Genomic DNA, 13,873 nt, shown 5'->3' with positions numbered 1-13,873 from the left:
GGCAACGTTCCTAATTTCTAATCATTCTGAAACTGCAGAAGCTCTAATAGTTGTGAAAATACTTTATAATATTACTATTTTTGGACCACACACTTTGAGTATAGTGTTCCAGGTAAAACAGGGTCTCTTTCATTCCTATTGGGTTCCGTGTGTGTTAGATTATCTTTTCTTGCTGGCCTTGCTCCAGTTGTGATGCCCTCTCTATTCCCACTGAATCCTCATCATTAACTGCACTCCTCTACCTCATCTTTCTCCCACTCTCTCCTTCCTCTGTTGCTTCTCCACCCGGCTCCCCCTCGCCCCCATCTCCTCCATCACACCCTCACATCCCGCCTGCCTAAAAACCAATCAGTCAAAAAGCCCCGAAAGAGCCGCGCTTGGCAAGCCGGGGCGCCTGGACGAGCAGTCATTCATCAAGAAAATAACAAAATTAAAATTACACTTCTCGATTTAATTTGGTCATTTATTTTTCCTGGGGGGTGCTGTGCTGGGGTGTGTGAAGGGTGCAGGAGTGAAAAAAGAGTGAAAAGCCGACTGTACGGACACTAAACCCTAAAGTAATTAGAAGCTGTAGCTGCAGCTAAGCGTTGACTTTTACTGTAGTCTTTATTTGCACTGGAACAAGCTTGTCCATTTGCAGTGTGGATTTATGAATTATAGATACCAAAGGAAATATTCAATTGCTATGAGAAGTCGTTATGCGTCTGACCCAGAGGCATGATGGGAGCAATCTCCAGCTCTGTGTACCACATCTCTACCTAAGGCCTGTGCAGAGTGGAGTGAGGCGACAGGCGCGTGATTTAGGGACAGCCAAAGCGGGATATTGCTTGTATGCAAACGAGAGCTGATTCAGCGCTCCTGATTTCTAATCAACTCGGGTGTCATTTATAATGCCGCAGTCTCAGAGCCCAGACAGCTCAGTTCTCCCCCCCACCACCACCACTCCCATACACACAAGTACACACACACAAAAATACACATGAACGTGTTACACTACATCCAGGGAGCCAGAGGGAGCCTGTTCTTGCACGGCAAACAGAATTTTGCATAACATAAAATGATTTTTACTTGGAAAATTGCAAGATGTTTGACAAGGTAATGCTATGGAAAAGAATACATAAATAATAATAGAATAAATAAATTACAAAGTTTTTAACATTTCCAGTACAGATTATGAATGGCTATGATTGTTATGATGTTAACTAGTACCACATGATAATATTTAAGAAACTACGGTAACACTTTATAATAACTACACCTTACTTAGCCTTAATAAAACATGAACAAAGACTTAATTAATAATGAACAAAGATTTAATTAATAATGATTCACGCTTAGTAAATACTTAATAAAGCATAATTTGTCTTTACTTTAGAAAAGCTCTCAAAAAGACTTAACTAACAGATAACAGCTGCCTGAATTATCATTGCATTGCATTATTAGTAAATCATTCTCTCATAGTTTACTAATGATTATTAAATGCTCAAATGGTTAGTTCATGAGTAATTAAGTATGAAATAATTATGAGTAACTATTTACAGCACAGGCAAATTAAGTGCAAGTACTAATTAAGGTAGTAATTATGTAGTTACTAAGTGTGATCATTATTAATTAAGTCTGTTCATTATTAAGTAAGCCTTTGTTCATGCTTTATTAAGGCTAAATAAGGTGTAGTTATTATAAAGTGTTACCAAAACTACTATTATTATTTTTTTTAATCAGCAAGATTACTTAAAAGAGTTTGAAATTTTTGTATCGTGGCAACTTTATCTGAGCGTCTGAGCAGAAGTGCATTTATAGGTTTCAGCTTTTTAATTTTCTAATTCACCATTCAGAAAATAAGATCTTTTACTTGGAAAATTGCATGATGTTACACAATAATGTTTAGCAATTACAAATATTTAAACATATTAATATACACATTGACATTACATCAGATTAAATCATTAATAATAATGACTGGAGAAGAAGAATGGATGAAGTATGTCAATGGTGAAAACAGAAAATTGTCTTTGTGATGACCTAACGCTGCTCAATGACTTGAAGTTTTAACAAGGCAATAACAAACAGGAGAAAATGTCCACTCCCATGGGCAAAGCTGCACTATGACCTCACAATGAAAACACAATCATAGGAAAATCAATACTCTGAAGCTAAAGGGGGAAAGAAACTTTGACACTTCGACCTCCTCACCTCATATTCCTGAGAGAGTTTCAGGTTGTCATTGGCTTTGAGTAGCTCCGTGTGCTCCGCCAGCTCCGAAATAGGGATAGGAGGGTGGTTCATCATACCTGCTCAGCAAGAAAACAGAGAAAACATGTATAAGAAGATGGCAATGCAATTTAAACACTGAAAACAAATTATTTTTAACAAGTGGTAGTGGTGAGGAAGCTTGTGCACAGCATACACTGCAAAAAAGTGCCAAATACTGGGGTTATAGTGACCAGGCTGGAGTTCAAAAAGTTTTGCTATTTTCCTTATATGCTACTCATTGATTGGTTTGTGGTTGTAAAAAAAAAAAAATATTTTAACCAAACAATGGCCATTACATCAAGAGAGACATGGATTAAAGGTCCTATATTACACAAAATTTACTCTTGTGAGCTTTAAACCATGTTATGTTGTTACCTCATCAAAAAGATACCTGGAGTTGTGTTTTGTTTCATTCACAAATGTTTGAGTAACCCTTTATTATTAATCTGCTTACATCTCCAAAGCTCAAAATGCTCTGTTCCACATTGTGATGTCATATAGTTGTCAAGTTAACAGCTCCCTTTTACCTTAAATTCAGTACAGATTGGCAATTCCAGGGCTGAAATTATCCAAACTATTTTAGTGAAGGTGTATGGAGTTTAAAAACACAGTGGACTTGTATTACCACATGATATCACAAGGTGGAACAGTGTGTTTTCAGTTTGAGAGATATGCAGGGTTTGTGAGTTAAACATGCAGGGGAGGACTGGGCTTTTCCAGAACGTACAAATTGTCACTCCCCCTGTAAAAATCTGTAAATAAAACACACTCCAGGTATGTTTTTGATGAGGACACGATATAACACATCAGAAAATAGCGCAATATGGGCCCTTTAAAGATCAGCTGCAGAATAACATTTAAAACTATAAAAGTATGTTAATGTATTCATACTCTGAAAACAGCATAGCTACTGTTGCCATGCAAAGTTTTGGTGCCACTGTAAATGCGTGAAGCCCTAACCTGGGATTATGTGAGGAGTAAGGTGACCACAAACAATATTTAAGTTGTCAAGCATGTTTCATATAGTGCAAAGCAAGCAAGCTACTATCTGTGCCCGTGAAAAGGTCCTCTTATATATAAAAAAGACACACATACAGCAATACCCCTTGAATATAACATTATTTTCAATGAGATATCATGAGAAAGCCTTTCACTACTACCAATATTCACAATGTGCTGCTGCCACTGCGCCACTGTAATCAACCCCGCTGTGCGCTCCAGTCTGCTAATCCATTTAGACGCATAATGCTGGGGCCATGTAATGGAATATGCAGCAGCCATAGATTGGTGCTGTGTCCCTGCATGTGGCCAAGGAAATACTTAACACTTCTATATTTTAGTCAGAGCCCCATTTCCCGCTGAGTGCACGGGGTCATAGGTCAACACAACGTCAACACCGCTTCTCAAAGGACATGTCTTAGCTTAATTGAGCATGAGAATCAGCCTAATCACATTAAAAGGCCAGCATTTTCTCCTTATTAAAGATGCTTAATATCACTTACAATGTCAAGAGAGGTGAGTATGTTTTAGCTGACTCTGTGTGGTGAATACAACAAAAGGTAAGTGAGCCTATGACACTAATCACTCAGTTGTGCTGAATCTACTGGGTTTTGTTATAAACTCTATTGACAAAGTTGTAATATTTTTAGTTATTAGTTATATTTAGATATCTTAAAATCTAAAATCCAAACCATTGCTTACAGTACTGTACATTTAATACTGAAACAGATCATAGATTTTCTGCCATTTTATGTATTACATTGTTCAATAACACTTGTATGTGAATGTGAATGGAATAGCTCATATAATAGTTGGCTATGTTGAGAAGACAGGCAGATCTCCCTGTGCTGACATTCTTAATTAGTAATGACAATTTATTTTACAATGTAGAAGCATTAATTATGTGAAGATTAACAAAGATTACAATGCTACACATCTTCCACTACATAGCGGGCTTGTTAAAAGTTACGCAACAAGCACAGATGCCCTTTACACAAATTGTCTAAATGCTTTGGTCTAAATTAATGTTATTTTGTTGTTCCTAATTAATTATTACTCCTTAATACCAAACAAAGAAAACCTTGTAATAATATGAGGACACATTTTATGCAAAAACTGTTTATTTGTGCTGTTTTTCGGAGAGCTAACAAACCGTGGCGATATTGGTGGCAGCTCTCAAGAAGTGTTATTAATCACTTCTGCGACGGGGATTCGGCAAGATAAGCACGGAGAAAAATAACAAATTTAATTTTGTTGGCAGTTCCAAATTCAAAAGGAAAGCTATCAGAAGTTATGAGAAAAATAAGAAATGTATGTAATTGTTGAGGTCCTGGCTTTTCCGTGCGATAGAACAGGGGCGGTGTGTTTGAGCCTAGATCAAAGACTGTTTGTGGTATACTTTTGCAGTGTGAATAAATTAATCAAATTCTATCAGGTGCTCTGAGATGTTGTTTACTGTCTGCATGGGAAAGAGCTGAACAGTTGGACACCCCTATCAGGCCAAAGTGTTTACCTGCAAATTTAATGTTTCTAAGTTAGAATTTGTTTATTTATCCGAGCAAACTCTCCGAAAAGTTGGATTGAAAATGTTTTCTCCATATGTGTATCGGGCTAGGGCTAAAAGGTGCTGCAAAAAATGGTAAAAAACAAGTAAGTATATTTATTCCAATATTGCAATTAAAAATGTGCTTGTACTTTACATTGATGTAGTACACTGCGGTTTATCAAATTAATATTAAAAAAACAGCTGACAGTGTTTTTCTGCTCACTACTCAGTTGCATAAATGTGTAAGTATTTCTTTCTTTAAGTTAACTAAAGGGCCAATGTTGCACTTTTTGTCTGATATATGCTCTAATGTAGATTCTTCATAAACATACCTGGAGCTGTGTTTTGTTTCATTTACACATGTGAAACACACAAACCCTGCATACTTAGACTCTGCTCCACCTTGTGATGTCATGTGGCAAAACAAAAAGCACTCCTCTGTGTTTTTAAACTCCATACACCTGGTGATTCCAGTCCAGTCAGTTACCAAACTCTATTAAACGAAAGGCAAAAGGTAGCTGGTAATTTGAAAACTACCATTATATGACATCACAAGTTGGAACAGAGCATTTTGGAGATGTAGACAGTCTCAAACATATGTGAATGAAGCAAAACACAACACCAGATATGTTCATAATATAGGACCTTTAAGCTCTAAAAATATCAGAAAGATTATTATCAATATGGGTTTGATTTATTAATTTTACTGCAGTTTATCTTCTGCTATGAGACAAGTCCTTTTTGTGCAAATCAACATGAACTGTCTTTTAAGATGATCAATGTTTTACCGTGTTTGTGACTTTCAAAATTTGCACTTATCATTTAAAAACCCCATTTGAATGCCCTATTTGTGTACACTGTATTGTGAAATCAGTATCTGTGTCCCTTGTAGAGCAATGTTATTCAAGGACAATTTTCATCCCATCCAACGCTTTATAACGCGCTAATTGTTTTCTAAATTCCCCCACATCTGCATAAATTTTCACATCCCAATCAAGAGTGTGATCAGTGAATCCTACAAAACCAACTCCCATTTAATTACACATTTCCGAACCTTCTCAGTGAATGAAAAACACTGTATAATGACTCCTCCTTGATAAGTCAACGTAGTTCCTTGTTACCCACAGAATATTTGAGATGTGTCTGTGTTTGCATATAAAAGAGAAAATTCAAGCGGGTAAGCAGGAGGGGTGAGGCTCCAGTAGAGTAAATCCAGAATCTAGAGGATTTCACAGCGAGCAGGGGAGAGAGAGGTTATGAAATGTTGAGCCATTGTTTGCTAAAGCTCTAATTAATTTTGCTTGTTAGTGGCTGGTGCACATAAGATGTAGTTAGTTGGAAAATGCAATGAGAAAGAAGAGGAGTGAGAAGTAAGGGATAATATTATGGCCGTGTCCAAATCTCCTCCCTCGCCCTTTAGCTGTTTGCATTATATAGTTTAGCTACTCATGGGTTTCGGCGTCCTGTTATAGGAGACATTTTGAGTACTGTTCAAAAGATTACTTGCTACAGCAATGGTTCTACTTTTTCATTATTCTGATGAACCTATGGGTAGATGGAAGACAAAGATTGACACCAATTTTTGTTTAAGCAAGTGAACCAAACTGGCAAAACTGTATGTTTTCTGACTCCTTTTGTCAAAATAATATAAATGAATCTATAGTTTCAACCGCATTTGAGTAAAATATAGAAGATGTTATCCAATTGCAGTAACCACAGTTGTACTTACACTAAAAAGAATGGAAATGTATTACTAGATTACTAGGGATGAAATTTGGACACAGCGCCTTCACCTATCCACTATCTTCAACATCAACAGGTTATTTTACACAGTGAGGATCAATGCCCAGGCTCAAGTGAATGGCATCCAATACAGGCAAAATAAAGCAGGGTATTCCAAAAATCATAGTCAAAATTAGTGCCAAATATATAGCTGCGTCATGTGAAAAAATAAAGCAAAATGTCTATTCAAAATTGAAGGCAAGCAGGGCCAGATAACACACAGGAACAAAACCCATATAAAAAGGTGAGACTAACTTTCACCATTCAAATCTGCATCACTCTGTGGACTGCTTAGACCAGAGTCTGCAAAAAATATAGGGAGATGTTGTATGACAGCTACAATGCAACACAATGCTAAATAAAATTATAGCATATGGAAGCATGAAAAACAACTGAATTCTTAACAGCTTAAAGGCTCCATATTATGCTATTTGTTCATCTATGCTATAATGCTGTATCCTGATACATATGCCTTGAGTTTTTGTTTTGTTTCATTCATACATACGTGTTTATCCTGCCTATCTTCATGTCTCAAACGGAAAACACGACATGTGATGTGATGTCCTTTGATAATTCATTAATTCATTCATGACATCATACGGTTTTGTGCTTTGGAGTTACATGCGTGACTGAAACAAAACACAACTCTGGGTATGTTTTTGATGAGGAAACAACATTATAACATGATTTAAAGCTCACAAGAGTCAATTTCACATAATATAGGACCTTTAATTTACGCCATCAGAGCACATTCACTCAAGAAGCAGAGGCGTCTCCCATCACGTGATAGTTATAGAGAAATTGATTTTCCATCTTGGAGCATTAATAAACAGCTGTCAGATCGAAAATGCACGCTCCGGTGAATAAAGATACAAACAGAGAGTGGGGAAAACCAGCTTATGTTTCCCAGTGAAAACCAAACCCTCAAGAAAGCCATTGTCCACCTCTAACTGCTGAGCCATTGGGAGTGAGAGGTGTGGAAAAGCATGTGCATTCTTATTTGACAGTCGAGAAGCTGGGGCTGATGGGAAGTCAAGGCTCTGAGGGAATAGACAGAGGTTCAAAGTGTGGAGTGGAGCAGAGGTAGGCAGGGAGTCTTCGGAGGAAGGAGCATGTGGAAAAAGGCTTAGGTCTCCCCAGCTGTTCAAGCAGAAACAAACCAGATGTGACAGCTTTCAGCGCAAGTGGACAAGTGGGTGAGAGATGGCAGCGCCAAGAATCCACCCAAAACTGTTGTGCATATGAAGAATTAGGAACCAGTATTATTACTTGAATGTTTCATGCTTTACTTGTTTAATTGACATCTATATAACTTTCTTCTAGGATTAAGGCACATTTTGGTCTTGGGATATCGCTTCAAACTGCAAAATGTTCAGATGTTCCAGATGATTGAATGCTGATTATTGTACTCCTAACAGGGCACAAGAAAGAAAGTGAAAGTGTCACCATGGTAGAAAGCAGGAAACCTTTGCCATTCTTTATTGATTATATGATTAATCTTTACACCTAAACATAAACCTGGTAGTAACTAGGGATGGGCAGTATATTGGTTCCAGTATCGGTATCGACTGATATTGCCATTTGATACTGATAATTATCCACACTGGGCCGTTTTTGAGCACTATTGAGAAAAAATGGAAATATGGCTGTAGTTTTACACAAACATGTATTGTATACATGTACATATTCCAGATAAATACATTTTGTGATTAGTTTTACAAAAGTCAAAAGTTAATTTTAGTGATTTTTACATTAACTTAAAATAAAGCTGTGGCGCTTGCTATGGATGTTAAAAGCGAAATATGGGCAAATATCGAAATATGGGCAAATATAAGTTACTGGCCACACCAGCAGAGCAAATATCAGTTTCGGCTTAATTTTTTCAGGTTAAATCCACTTCAGCTCATCCCTACTAGTAACACTGGAAACCAAGAAACATGGTTATTCATGAATATTACCAATGTGTGCTGGTGTTATTTTTATTATAATATAGTTAAAAATAGCTTTGTTGTATCATAAAAATCATAAAAGATTGATCCTTGCCAATACACATGCTTGAATTCAATAACACACTACGCTATTAAAAATCTTGTGTTATGAATTGATACTCTAAGCCAGTAATTATTCATGTGCTAATTATAAGGCATTAAACTGGCTTTTCCACGATGTTCACATTCAGGAGGCAAGAGGGTATCGGGCGAATGAGTGTGGTAAAAAATGAAGACGTTGAACAAGCCCTCTCTCCCTAATTGATTTGTGACAATGACTAATTAAAGCTGGCGGGGGGTGCTCTGATGCACTGTCTCCAAATGTCATTCATCGCAGTGGGAGGGAGGCGCAGGCACGTCTGATTATGTTTACGTGTGTGTGTCTATGGTGTGTGTCGAGGGCTGTTACAGTTGTTGCTGTAATCTAAGGTAACAAGTGTTGATGTATGGGGAGTAGCTCGCTGCCCATGATTTTTTATATGAGCCTGCAACAAGATCAGAGAATAGACCTGTAACTAGGAGAGGATGATATTAGTGAGAATTAATGCATATCTCAATATTTGATTCAAGTATGCACTATGAATGCACCAATATTGGTATTGAAATCCAGGAAAATTAGCTGGATCGTGTATCGGTTCTATTATATTATATCAGTTCAGCCAATATCCTTTATTGGAGGTAATAAGACTATTGGCAAATATTGGACTAGAAAGTTTCATAATGTTTGAACTTTCATTCAAAAAATAATCTATCAATGTCGTTATCGAAGGTGATACAACAAATGTGTTAAAATGTGTATAAGTTGAGGTATCAGACAAATATGAAAGAACTGTAAAATTTACCACAAAAAAATGAATACTTTATACCATTTTCGAAAGTCTATTCCATTTTAGTTTATTTTAATACACTCTGTTTGCTGCATTTTTGAATTATAAACAATATACTCATTCAATTTTGCCTGTGTAATATAATAGAAAAGTTTGCTGTTGGTCGATATGTATTGCATTAATTAAAGTTTATTATAGTTGAGAAACAATGAAACAGTTTGGGTTTAGAAAGCAAAATTCTATGTATGACGCCTTGAGAAAGAGAAAAAGTTTAGTTAGATTATTCTGTCAATAGTCACTTTTCTTATGTTCACCTTGAAAGTAATCATGTGTCTTTTCTTAGACTATATAATGAGACAAAGCATGCATGTGAAGATCAATAATTGAGGAGTAGGCATCCTTATTGTTAGCAGCTGTTCCACTTTCTCAGGTTTTTCTAATGGTCTACACTCGGAGACGACGATAAGGTTGAAAATGGATTGCAGATAAAGTGAATAAAAGCGATGGCAAAACTAGAGACAGCTTTTGGCCGGGGATTGACAGTAAATGTCCACTGAGTCGTGCTGCTTCATTACTGTGCCCCATTTGACAATTAAACCCCAGGCGCCACTGCACATAATGACCGAATGAGCCACTTAGCGCCCCCAGGAGTTATCGAACGTCATCGCCAGTCCATCCACAGAAGTATTGGCTTTAAAGCACGTGCAGTCTCTTCCTCAGCACATTAGACACACTTAGTTTATTGGGCTAAGCTAATCTAAAACATGTTGTAGCGCACGCAAAGGGTGAATGGTCAGTACCAGTGCAGCATATGCCAAGCCAGACCCGCAGAGGCCTCGGATAAGTGGACTGGGAGTAACGCTCGTTTGAACAATGGCGGCTATTAGCTGATGGGAGGATGCTCACCAATGCTCACCGGCCCACTTAATTGGTCCAAAATTGTCCATTCAAATTAAATTCCCTGCGTGCGGAGATAACAACATCACCCAATTCTGCGGAAACAATGGCACGGCTGTTGAATGAGAAGTCGTATAGCGGCGGATTGGTGAAGCAAAAGACACGGAATTTCTATTATTTAAAAAAAAAGAGGCGAGCAGAGCGCATGGAGCAAGTCAGAGAGACAAATACAGACAATGACCCTTTATAACCTTGTCATTAAAGAGGCACTCCACGAAGCCTGCATACCAAGCAGATGGCGACAGAAAATTGAACCACCGACAGAGGAATCCAATTGTGTAGCGTCTCTCTCTCTCTCCTCTCACTGATGCAAGAGTGTTTGGATTTTTTGTGCGGGCCTCTGTGAGCTTTTTGAGAAGGCTCACTTTTTGAAACTCAAGCCTTTTGATTGCAAGAGTGACTAGCCATGAATGACGGATAGATGGCTGACAGACAAAGTAGGCTCCGGGACGGAAAGGCGAGCAGCAAAAATGGGGAAGAACATGAGAGGAAGGGGCAGGGGGGAGTTTTTATTTTTCAAGGTTATAGGAACGCTATCCAAATTTTGGAGACAGTGGCTAGTAAAAGTCAAATAGCTAGAATAATCAGACATTTTTAGTGGTTGTTTACGTGCACAAAAGAATTCTGAACATCTGTGAGTATGTGCGAGTAACTGTTGCATTTGAAGGACCAAATACAATCAATTTTAAAATAACTCTTTCAATCTTTAACAATATCTCTTTTATTTATTTTTTTTTTTTTTCCTTGTCAAACCTGAAAAGGTGTGAACAATCAGAAAGAGAAAAGATTACTCACGTCTGATAACTGTATACAATAATCCAATAACACAAGAAATTAGATAACGATCAGATTTATGGTGTACATGTAAACATAGATACTATAAAATTATCTCATGCTAAAAATGTATCTGTTTTATAGTGTCAATACAATTTTACTGCATTTTTTAAAACTTTTTTTTTTTGGTAACATTTTTGTGTGTGTGTGTGTGTAATATGTTGTAGCTATGTAGATATGCACCATCTTGAAATTAACCCACAAACTTGTTCTTCACTCAAGTGAGACCACTGCCCTGGGTTGTCAACATCGGTTAAAAAATCCAGCCCAGTACACTCTGTCAAAATGTCAAAAATGAATTCCATTTGTCTTAGTTCTGCCATTCTTAAGCTTGTTGGGGGATAAGAAGAAAGCCACTTGAAATCCACTCTCAAATGAACTGCTACAAAAAGAGGCACAATCCTAATCTGACGTCTCACCTCAAAGCAACCATGGAAAGTGGGATTTTACTTCAAACTCCCTAAACAACAGTGCCCTGTGACCTTGCCTTAAATACACGGGGTCCGATTATCATTTTACAGCTGAGTAATGGCTCGGAAAAGCAGACAAGAGAAAGATGTCATCCAGGCTTTAGGTGGCGATGCCTCCGAGAATGAGGGTGGGATTGGATGTGCTCTGTTGTTAACACCTGGCTTTAGCCCGGATAAGCATCAGATGGAGGTGAGAGGAAAGAGGAAGCAGTCCAAAACACAAGAAAAAAATGTCTCTTCTAACAACAACGCCTTTGCTGTTTGTCGATATAAATGAGAATATGTTATATGGGGATATAAAAAAGCAAAAATAACACATAAAAATCACATTATGTTTATTTATATATGATTAGGAATGCAATTTGTAGTCATTGCATGTGCTGGATGATTTTAGCTTTGTTGCATCATTTGTTGATGTTAACTCCAAAGATTATAAAAAAAATGGTTGTTTTTTTTTTTTTAGTCAGAACTCATGATAGTATTACTTTTACTTAGATTAAATGTAAAATGTTAGCCATTAAAAACACTTACACTCGTAATATGAATCCTAAATCTGATATCTTAGGTGGGTTTGTAGTTACACCAAACTCATTCATTTAATAATTACCACTCCAATCCAGTAGCAGATTAGATTTGGGAGTGCAAAGGGATCAGATATATTATTCAATTTTCCATACTGATTAGTTACTATAGAGTGTATATCACACGTTAGAATTATCACTAAAGTTAGTCTTGAAAGTGCTAGTGGCTATAGCATGTTGTGTGCCGACTCATACCTGGAGTCTGGAAGTTGATTCGTCGCATTTCCACTGGATCTGTTGGATGGTGCGGGGTGATATCTGCATTGTTCAGCAGACATTTTGTGCGAGGTTCAGACTCCTTTCTTTTACGGCTAAAAAAAAATAAAAATAAATAAAAAACACAGTTAAATGATGAATAGTGGATCAAATGCATAGTCTTCATGGGTAACCTTGTCAGAGATAAGACCTTTCCATACTAAAAAACTATCCTGGATGCCAAACTCTGTCGACCCCCGTAATACATGTTTTATGCTGAGCCAAGCTATTTTACCCTTCCCTGCAAAATCCAATAAAGTGCAGCTAAAACTTACCTGTCAGGTTTGCTGTTTCCATAGAAAGCAATGGGAGTCAAATAAATAAAGATGGCAAAAAGACAACACACAAGGAGAAAAGGGGAGAGGGGAAGGCGAGAAGAGAGAGAAATCAATAGAGCACACTTTAAAATTCACAGGGGTCAGTGCTGGGCTCACACAGTAAAGCTCATCTGTGGTAGTTTGTGTGTGTGCATGTGTGTGTATGTGTATGTTACAATGTTGTGTCAATGAAAAGTGAAAGCAGGCTTATATATATGTTGATGCTTCTTCCATTTAAGTGTGTGTGAGTGAATGTGTGCGCGGGGGCTCAGGGCGGGGGGGCTTCGGGTACAGATGGGAAGGGCCAATGTCAGGGCCAAGGGCAGACCCGGGAAACACTATTCACCAGGGAGAGATGGGCGAGCGAGGTGAAGAGAAAGACAAGAGAAAAAGATCCAAGGAGAGATGTTACTCTCCCTAACCACCGACAGAAGGTAAGGCAGGGTCAGACAGTGTGGGATCATCTGACACTCTGAGCTGCACTCTGTCCCCACACCAGCCCTCACTCTGGGTCTGCCCTATAATGCAGGCCGCCTTGGAGCAGGACTTTTACTGCCAAATGGTTGGACTAAAGGTGCTACTACTAAGCTGTATAAATAATTGTGAATCAAAACATTCAGGCATAATGAAATATGTATTAGTATTAGCTTTAGGCAAAGTTGTTTTCAGTCAAAATGCCCTCTCAAAAAACCTCTTTCTTCATTCCACTCACCCAAGAAACACCTTTTTTGACGAGATAAAATGGCTTTGAAAACACTATATACATTTTACACATCTTGTACTTAAAACATGTATACCACATGCCATATTAATACTGTTGAATTATTAGTATTGGCAATCATAGGAATCATAGGAATTTTTATGTTATGTAAAAATTATGTAAAAAATAAGTAATTGTAATGGACAGCCACAAGCTAATGTGTCTGTACAACGGGAATTAGAACAGTCTCTCAGAGAAGAGCACTGTTCAATTTAACATAAAGAACAGACCGGCTGCTTGAGAGTTTTCTGCCAATCCTATTATGCAAACACTCAATGCTGGAGGAGCCTTTTGAAAACGTGAA

The 13,873-nt window shown here is 37.6% G+C and overlaps 1 protein-coding gene across 1 annotated transcript in view; it reads right to left on the bottom strand.

Moving 5' to 3' along the window:
- Window positions 1-13,873, bottom strand: part of ptprsa (protein tyrosine phosphatase receptor type Sa) — a 250,934-nt gene that overhangs the window by 36,347 nt on the left and 200,714 nt on the right. The window contains exons 21-22 of the mRNA XM_055164546.1: window positions 12,433-12,548; window positions 2,194-2,291 (exon numbers count right to left, since the gene is read on the bottom strand). Of these exons, the coding sequence (XP_055020521.1) occupies window positions 2,194-2,291; window positions 12,433-12,548 (214 nt within the window). The remainder of the gene's footprint in view (window positions 1-2,193; window positions 2,292-12,432; window positions 12,549-13,873) is intronic.

This window comes from Boleophthalmus pectinirostris, unplaced genomic scaffold (assembly GCF_026225935.1).
Source record: "Boleophthalmus pectinirostris isolate CB_2022bp ecotype Guang Dong unplaced genomic scaffold, ASM2622593v1 HiC_scaffold_7, whole genome shotgun sequence".
NCBI lineage: Eukaryota > Metazoa > Chordata > Actinopteri > Gobiiformes > Gobiidae > Boleophthalmus > Boleophthalmus pectinirostris.
Note: the sequence above shows the minus strand (reverse complement) of the source record. Positions and strands in the feature narration are given on the sequence as shown.